General features: G+C 41.9%; 1 protein-coding gene across 10 annotated transcripts; it reads right to left on the minus strand.

Moving 5' to 3' along the window:
* Positions 1-1,740: 1,740 nt before the first annotated feature.
* On the minus strand, positions 1,741-7,518 carry LOC120699011 (sirohydrochlorin ferrochelatase, chloroplastic-like). Of its 10 annotated transcripts, none has more exons than XM_039982917.1 (8): positions 7,326-7,518; positions 7,086-7,188; positions 6,752-6,946; positions 6,600-6,661; positions 4,321-4,389; positions 3,209-3,334; positions 2,899-2,991; positions 1,741-2,294 (listed from the first exon to the last, which is right to left on the minus strand). In XM_039982917.1, the coding sequence occupies exons 3-8, from the start codon at positions 6,879-6,881 to the stop codon at positions 2,190-2,192; spliced, it is 585 nt and encodes a 194-aa protein (XP_039838851.1). In that variant the 5' UTR covers positions 6,882-6,946; positions 7,086-7,188; positions 7,326-7,518; the 3' UTR covers positions 1,741-2,189. The 10 variants fall into 10 exon arrangements, with proteins under 10 accessions (XP_039838851.1, XP_039838812.1, XP_039838805.1 ...); XM_039982878.1 differs by having other exon boundaries at positions 6,752-6,954; positions 7,086-7,225; positions 7,326-7,517; XM_039982871.1 differs by having other exon boundaries at positions 6,752-6,954; positions 7,326-7,515.
* Positions 7,519-9,125: the final 1,607 nt, after the last annotated feature.

A 9,125-nucleotide genomic window follows, 5' to 3' on the forward strand; every position in this document is an offset into this window, starting at 1 on the left:
GGTGTGGACTATGATGAGACCTCCAGTTCAGTGGTGAAGCCTGCTACTGTGCGCACGGTCCTCTCGCTTGTGCTCTCTCGCTCTTGGCCTGTGCACCAGCTGGATGTGAAGAATGTGTTTCTTCACGGCACTCTGTCAGAGACTGTCTACTGCTCTCAGCCAGCGGGATTTGTGGACTCGAGTCGTCCGGATATGGTTTGCCGGCTCAACAAGTCTCTGTATGGTCTGAAGCAGGCTCCTCGGGCTTAGTACTCTCGGTTCGCCACGTTCTTGCTAACTTTGGGCTTCACCGAGGCCAAGGCTGACACTTCTCTGTTCATCTACCGCCGAGGGGATGAGACTGCCTACCTGCTGCTCTATGTTGATGATATTGTGCTCACCGCCTCCAGTCAGTAGTTGTTTGAGCGCATTATCTCCTCTCTGCAGCAGGAGTTTGCTATGAAGGATCTTGGTCAACTCCACCACTTCTTGAGCGTGACTGTTGAGACTCGCTCGTCTGGCCTGTTCCTTCACCAACGACAGTATGCACTCAACATTCTGGAGCGGGCTGGGATAACTGATTGCAAGCCATACTCCACTCCTGTCGATACTCAGGCGAAGCTGTCTGCTGATCTGGGTGATCCCGTGGCTGATCCTACTGCCTATCGGAGTCTCGCCGGTGCCTTGCAGTAGCTCACCTTCACCCGGCCGGATCTCACCTATGCCGTTCAGCAGGTCTGTCTTCACATGCATGATCCTCGGGAGTCTCACCTTGCTGCACTGAAGCGTCTCCTCCGCTACGTCTGTGGCACTGTTGGCTTCGGCTTGGTTCTTCACCGTTCTCCCACCTCTGAGCTGGTGGTCTACACCGACGCTAACTGGGCTGGCTGCCCGGACACTCGCCACTCCACTTCCGGCTACGCCGTCTTCCTGGGCGGCAACCTTGTCTCCTGGTCGTACAAGCGGCAACCGGTTGTCTCCCGCTCCAGTGCTAAAGCGGAGTACCAGACTGTCGCTAACGACGTGGCGGAGGCGTCCTGGGTCGGACAGCTCTTGGCGGAGCTCTACAGCCCGCTCGCCAAGAGCACGCTCTACAGCGCCGTGTATCTCTCCACTAACCCCGTCCAGCATCAGCGGACGAAGCATGTGTAGATCGACTTGCACTTCATGCGCGACAGGGTCGCCATCGGCGATGTTCGGGTTCTCCATGTCCCAACCACCTCCCAGTTTGCCGACATATTCACCATTCACCAAGGGTCTTCCCTCCTCGACGTTCTCGGAGTTTCGCTCCAGTCTCAACGTAGCCAGTGGCTAGTTGTGGCTGCCGGGGAGGGGAGTTATTTGCCCTTTGTACTTTCTTCTTGTCCAATCTTGAACACTGCTGCGTCAGTAATTCAGACTGCGGGGGGTGTTGGCTTTCTTGTTGTCCAGTCTTGAACACCGCTGCGCCGGTAGTTCAGACTGCAGGGGGGGTTATATTGAGCTCATGTATAGAGGCCCATCTAGAACCCCATGTATAGGAACTATATATCCCACCCTTCTAGAGTTTGGAGGAATAAATCTGATTATTTCCTTCCTACATCTAGTAGCACTCTTGGATCTTTTATTGACTTCAACCTCCAAAAACCGTTTTCGATGTTCTAGTCGAGGCCCTGCTGACTTTTTGAAGGCACAAAAATGTTACCACGAGATCCTATGAAGGAAACAAAACTAATTAATTTAAATGGTAGTAATAGAAACATCATTACATCCGCATGCAAGTAACTAAAAAAGCTCATGATGGGCCTTCATCATCTCTGACTAAGATGATCAAGCCCTAAAGAACGTGAATTCTTGACTAGATCTTGTTCGTTGTTCAAATAACAACAGTAATTGTTCTTAAGGTTAGCTAATGAAGCTATACTCTTTTCTTGATGGTCCACCTGTCCGACTAATTTGACAATCTGCTCAGAATATGGACAGTCCCGAATTTCAAGATGCACAAAGCCGATTACAATGGTAATTTTGGCTGCACGGGACATAAGGGACCGGGACATACACTCGTCAGATCTCTTACAGAAGAAAAATATTGGCCCAGACCTTGTAAATGGTAAAACGGAGAGAAAAGCTGGCATTGAAATGCCACTGCCACAGCTATTCAGATTCTAAGAGGCAGTATGAACAGTCATATACTCATATATAGAGAACTGTGGCCTCCCAGGTATTCACCATCAGGAGTAGAGGCGGCACTTTCCAGTTCCAGCACATACTGTACACTCATCGACATTACCTGCAGCGTGTTGCAGGCAGTACTTGATGCGATCATTCATGATATCCTGCAAGCGCATGTTCCACACGGCATCAGACAGCATATGTTACTGTGTGAAGTGGTCGGCTCATCTACTATCCTTGTCCTAAATTGGTCACAAATAAAAGTTGCCTCTTGTATTTATTAAGAAAAAATCAATCAAGAATTCTAGAAAATAGGAGTGAATGGGAGAACAACCAGGGTTGTATAGGTTGACGGTTAAATGTTTGAAGCATGTGATCTGGTTGCCATGCAAAAGCTATTTTTTTGCAATGATACAAGAATTTCCTGACTACAGCATTTTTCTATGTATATTGTCCCAAACACACAAAACATGAGAAATATACAACAATTCCATACAACTACAATTTGCAGTAACTTTCAGTGTTTCAATGCCCACTATTTACAAAATCACAATTTTATTTTATAGAAATGTTAGCAGTCCTTTCCAAATTATTGTAATTCAGAAAGTCATCAAGAGTATAGCAGTTCTACTGATCTACATTGTCAACAAAATTCCTTTGTCACTAAATTCTGGAAGAACTATTAAGTGTAAGTAACTCCAAATCAGATTCACGTGATTAACAATTGCTGAATAGAAATAATCCAGAGGGAACTCAATGAGCACATACCACCATAAGCTCATGCAGTCCAAGAGGGGCAGTGACAATATAGGGTATATTTGAGAGCTCCTTGGATGCTTCTGCTGCTAAAGCAGGGATATCCTGAGAAAAAGGGTCCAGCATGTATGAAAATCCATAATTAATACAACTATTCTATGCAACTGTATGTACAAGGTAGATACACATCTACACTCTTCACAAAAAAAACTATAAGCAATGAAATGTCATGCCTTTAACAAATTAACAGCCTTAACAATAAGCATTATCTTCCAAGGAAAACGATAAACATTAACAATCATGCATAAGTAAAAAAATATACTTGTTTCCAATGTCGTCCAGGGGAAAGGAAATATGGACTAACAATAACACGGGATGCCCCTTGTTGCACACATTTTCCAAAAGCATCCTTAATAGTAGGCTCAGCCAGCTCCTGCATTTGTGAAAACTGCAAGTTAAAGCAACAAAATGTACCGATCACAACAATATGAAAAACTAAAGAATAATATGATGAATGGACTAAGAAGTCTCAGCGAATATCAAATAATGTTACAGAGTTGGGAAACAAAGAATATGGCAGTAAAAGAGATTAAGTAATACATCTCTTTACCAGCAGTAATTCTACCAAGCTGATATACAAAGCTGGATAAATTCTTTAACTTGATCAATAGCCAAAGGTTGTGTTGGAGAGAACATAGGAAATATGACACAAATCTTAAAATAGTGGCAGTATAATACTATTACCATTAGTCGGTGAAATGGCTCTACGCAATGATTTCATTCAACAACATGTTCAGAGATGGTTCAAAATCACAATAATTCTTGAGAAGAATTGAAAAGCACCTAAATGTCACATGCAAAGCATTAGAAGTTTGCCGCTGCCACAGAATTCCAGTGACATTAACTTGTATTTGTTTGAATCAGTTTGAACTTCATAGCTGAGATTCCGAGATGGGACTAGCATGTCAGTGTCAATTAATGCATTCTGCAAGTTTTTTTTTTTTTTTTTTTTTGCTCCTAGAACCTAACATAAGTATCAGCTTCTCCAGACTAGAAGCACAACCCAGGCCAAACAGACAGATTCTTTGTGTGCGCGGGCACACGTATGTGTTTATTTATACAGCTTTTGGGGTACAAGAACTCTTTTTTCTTCTTCTCAAATACGCAGGAGAGCTGCGCATCATTGCATTAAGAAAGGCTAAAATAACCGTACAGAACACATACACGCTCCACACCCCTCCGGGGTTTAAGTTGCCCACGACCAGTTTGAATTGGTCTGGCCCTGGTCCTGTAATTTATTTTTTAGAGGGGGTTAACACCCCCCCCCCTTTTTTTCTTCCTAATATATTAATGCGCAGTTCTCTTGCGTGTTGTAGAACAAAAATGCACCCATGCTAAACATGAAACAACCACCCACCACCAAACACTGCTAACCTGAGGTTGAGCAGCAACCAGACCAGTAAGGCCCTTGGCGCCTGCAAGCATCCAGAGATCGGCGTCATTCTGTACCAGGATAAGAGCCTGATCAATCCTAGGCGAGGCACCACTGAAAACAACATCGTTCCTCAACTTCCAAGGATCCAAGCCCCCAGAATGACCAGAGAGTTAAAGCCTCATCGTGTCTGTTTGCTGAGGGAAGCCCCAGCTTGCTGCCACCACTCAAACAGACCCAAAGTTGAGTGGGGTGCAAGGTCAGTTAGGGCAAAAAGGTGCAGCAGCTGCTGCCAGTACTGTCTGGAGAAACAAGAACTCAGAAGTCATGAGCCCCAATTGTTATCTTCTTGGAGACATTAAGCCAGGACACATTTCTAACCGTTTCCAGTTATTAGTGTCAATAAATTAATTTCAGTATGGTGGGTTTTTTAAGTGAACACACAGGAGAGCTGCATATCTTTATATTGAAGAGAGAAAAGGGGGAAAATCCCATACAAAGCAGCCTCTTTGCCTCACATTGTAGGTAAAAGAAGGCCGCAGGAAAGGAACACCACAGTTAAAACCCTACACTCACACTTGTCCCTCACCTCGACCAAAGAAAAGCTCCTGAAGCTTTCGAGCTCCAGCAAAGCACCAGAATTGCAATTCCTCTATTAAGAATTGTTGTGCTGCCGGCAGAGAAGGGGCTACTCCATCAAAAAACTCCCCTACTTCTATGATTCCACAGGGTACAAGCACCTAGGGTCACGGCCCTGCTAAAACCTTTTCTTTGGGACTTCTCAACTATGTTAGACGCTTTTCTGCACTACTCCGGGAAGCTCTTCTAATTCATCCTAGGCACTATGTGCTCTAGGCCAAGGGGGGTCAGCAGGTTACACCACCATTGCTGAGCAAAGACACAAGTCAAGATGTAGGACAGGTTATGTGGACATTTGACTTACTACATTTTTTTTTGGATTTTGTTTCCCTGATTATTCAAGAATATGCTATGTATATATTAAGTTCATAACATAATGAGAGCCTGTAATCTTTTTCTCTACTCAAACCAGAAGGCCAGCTGAGTATCCGCACTCTTCAGTAAGTTTATACTACGAGGACCAGAACAAATTAACAAAATACGTGCATTTTAAACACCCAAAGGGAACTAAACCTAAATTCTCGAGCTAACCAATTGTACATGAGGATTCATGATAGGGAATAACTGAACCAGGCGCAGAATTCTTGCACCAGTTTAAAGCTATGTTTTTCTCTGAACAGAAAATGTATGGTATAGACAGTTACAGCTTAATCTAACTCAAAATCAAACACTAGACTTGGGTTTTATGCTTGTTAGTCTTCTGAACTTACTGAGTGAGACTTTTAAAGGAAAGAACATAGTAGTAAAGAACGATAAAGAAAACGAGAGATGTGCTCTAAAAAAAGGATATGACGTCAAATCCTGTTGGTTTCGCTGTTATAGCCATGTGAAAACTATGTAAAAGGATCATCCAGAGGAAAAACAAACTCATTTCGTTGGCAATATTAACATCTATATTTAATAATTCCCCAGCTTATTGTGTTATATTTGTCCCATTGAAAACTGAGATGTTACTATTCTATTTTCCCATTCTAACACAAGGCCAATTGGAGAAGTGAAATGGCAATTTGGCAATAACATTAAAATGGTGATTAGGAACAAATAATAGACTATACTGGATATGATCCTTGTCCTGCAGTTCTGGAGTTACAGAAAGGCACGAGAAAATATGAATACACCTAGCCAAGGCAATAAAATTGCAATACAAGTGAGGGGGGGGGGGACAGATTCTATATTCCATAACCAGTTTATCCCACAGAATTAGCATCATATTGTCCTGTGAATACAGTATAGGATATGCAGTTTAAAGTAAAAATTTCAGCAATAGATATAAAAACAAACTGTGCTCGATGCATAGATTCTTAATAAATGTGCTTGCAGTGACCATTACAAGGTGCAATGCAGCTAGATTTGGGCAAAACATAGAAGTGCACAAATTAATATAAATAAACAAAAACTTATGACTGTCTGCATTCAAAATATGCTCATTGAGAAGCCAAATTTTCCATATCAAACATGCTGTGGAACACTTGGTAGTTGGAACTCGAACTTCAAGTTATTTTTTTATTGAATCTCAGAAAAATGTAGAGAGGCACACAACTCACTTGCAGCAAGTATTGCCTTCAAGTGCTATAAGTAAATTAGCAGGTTCCATTTTTCAGGCAAAAATAATGCATAAAAATGCTGGAGAAATGAACAATACCATATGAGCAGGCTCAACGATCTTATAACCAGTTCGTGCCCTGAACATCTCGACAAAGTCATCTGCATTTTTCAATAACCGAGAGTCAAGACACAGTAACAGCACACATCAATGCAAAAGATAAACATTGCCAACAGAATCAGATTTATTACTCAGCACGAGATTGGATTCTTGGCGCCGTGACCCATGGTCGACAATGACCACGGCATCCTTATCCCCCACATTGAAATCCTCACTCCCAGACGTTTCTGACCCACGGGCAGGATTCTGTATGGAATTCATAGCAAGGTTTCCACTAGACCTTCCAGCTCTCCGCAACTCGGCAAAATCGATGGAATTCCTCCCAGCTGCGCTCCTAGTGCCAAGAAGGAAAAAAAAAAAGGGGATGTATGGCAAGCGGCAGGACAGGAGCTGTAGCAGACCGCATAATTCCTCCATTGGTGGGCGAGAAACGGAAAGCAGGTCCAAGAGAGAGAAACTGATTACCTTGGGACAAGTATGCTTGCCGGAGTTGCAGGGAAAGGCTGCAAGGAGACTGAAACTGGGTGCATAGCAGGGGCGCGAGTTCAGCTAGAACCACCGAGATTCTCTGGGGGCGGAAAACCAGGGAAAATCCATGGTCAGATCCGAATACAAATAGCACACGTTAGGGGGTTTGGGTGTTCGATTCCTCACAGCAGGAAGGGAAGGGAAGGGAAGGGAAGGGAAGGAGAAGGGCGGACATACCTTGTCGCCGGCGAAGCTCCCGACGAAGAACCGGCAAGGGCGGCGCCACTCCCCTGTCGACGATAGAAATTTCAGAATTTAGGATGCCGTCGGATGGCCAGGCTGATGAACACGAGTCTCGGAATGATCCATCCGAGAAGATGATGTGAGCCAGCCGAGCTTAATCCCTCCGTGAGTTGGGCCGCCTCGCATTCAAGCCATTCAGACTTTCTGGGCTTTTCCACACGAGGCGTTGCTCGTTAGTACTTTTTTCTAAGGATCAGTGACTAGCATATTTAAAATATTAAATTAATTAATGCAGTCAACATTCACCCTGTTCAGCTGGTGGACAGCCTCCAGCCTCTACAGTATTTTTCTCTCACACAACTCCAGCTCCAGCCTCCAGCCACCAGCCAGCCAACAGTGTTTTTCTCTCACACAACTCCAGCTCCAGCCTCCAGCTCCAACCTGCCGAACGGGGTGATTCTAAAATGCAAGATTGAGCATCTATTCAGATTTGATTTGATGTAACATTTTGGAAAAAGTATTTCTACATTTTATACTCAAATACTGAAATAGAACAGTATGCATGTTGATTTTCTAATAATAACTAAAGTATAAACATGTTGGGTCATATTCGTTTATTACATTTAATCTCAATAAGATAGTGGTTAGATTGTTAGAACAGAATCGAAAACACATTCAGGATTTGAAAAAAAACAATTCTACTTCTGTCCCAAAATATAATAACTTTTAGACTTGGTAAACGCCAAATATTTTTATATTTGACCAATAATATCTCCAGAAGTAATTACTTTTAAATAGAAAATATTGTGATAGTTGGTTTCTTTATGAATAAACTTATGTCACATTTATGGTGTCAATCTTTATAGTTTTTTCTTTTAGTATCTATGGTCAAAGTTTAAAAGATTTGAGTTGGAAAAAGTCTGATGGAGGTAGTATATTTCAAGATCACAAAAATCAATTTAAACCACCTACTTCCTTGCCGATCTCTTCACGAACCTGCCATTGTACTGTTGAAGCATTCCATCTCCTTTTCTCACCCGTATGAACTCATGCGCTCGTTTCGATCGACCTAGCACAAATCTCAAAGCGAAAGTTTTATAATAAACTATCTCCCCGTAGATATGTATGGATTTTCTGGCAAAAAAGCCACATGATGGTTTTTGTTTCCTTGTTGAAAATGTCCAGCCAGCACAGCAAAACACGAGCAGAATGCCCGTTTTGGCCCAATGCGCAAGAAACGCCAGCCTAGTTTAGTTTCTTCATTTTTTTTGTTTCATCTTTCTTTAGGACACATTTCCTTTTAATACTTTCAATAATTTATTATTTTATAAATAAATGTGTACCTTTCAAAAATTTAAGCGCTTATTAATTCAACACTTTGGGATGATATTGCAACAATTTTAACATATTTTTAACATTTAATGTTCAAAATGTTGAAATTATAATATCCAAATGCTAACATGAAAAATTAGAAATATTGAAATGATAGGATAAAAAAAAGTTGATAAATCCATCATCTATCAATATTTACAAAAAGTTAGTCTACATTCTAAATTCATGGTTTTAACATTGTACATCACTTATTTTATGATACCATGAGTTTAAAATTTTAAAAAAGTTTAATGTTAAAATGATATAATTATGAGACATTTAAAAGATAGATGTTTGTAAACCCAATAATATAATGTTGCATCAGCCATTGCCGAAAAGTAGTATTAGTGGTGACAAACTAGGCGGATAGGAGGATCCATCGAAAGAACAAATATTTTGATATTGACCGCAGCAAAGAGAAGG

This window comes from Panicum virgatum, chromosome 1K (assembly GCF_016808335.1).
Source record: "Panicum virgatum strain AP13 chromosome 1K, P.virgatum_v5, whole genome shotgun sequence".
Taxonomy (NCBI): Eukaryota; Viridiplantae; Streptophyta; class Magnoliopsida; order Poales; family Poaceae; genus Panicum; species Panicum virgatum.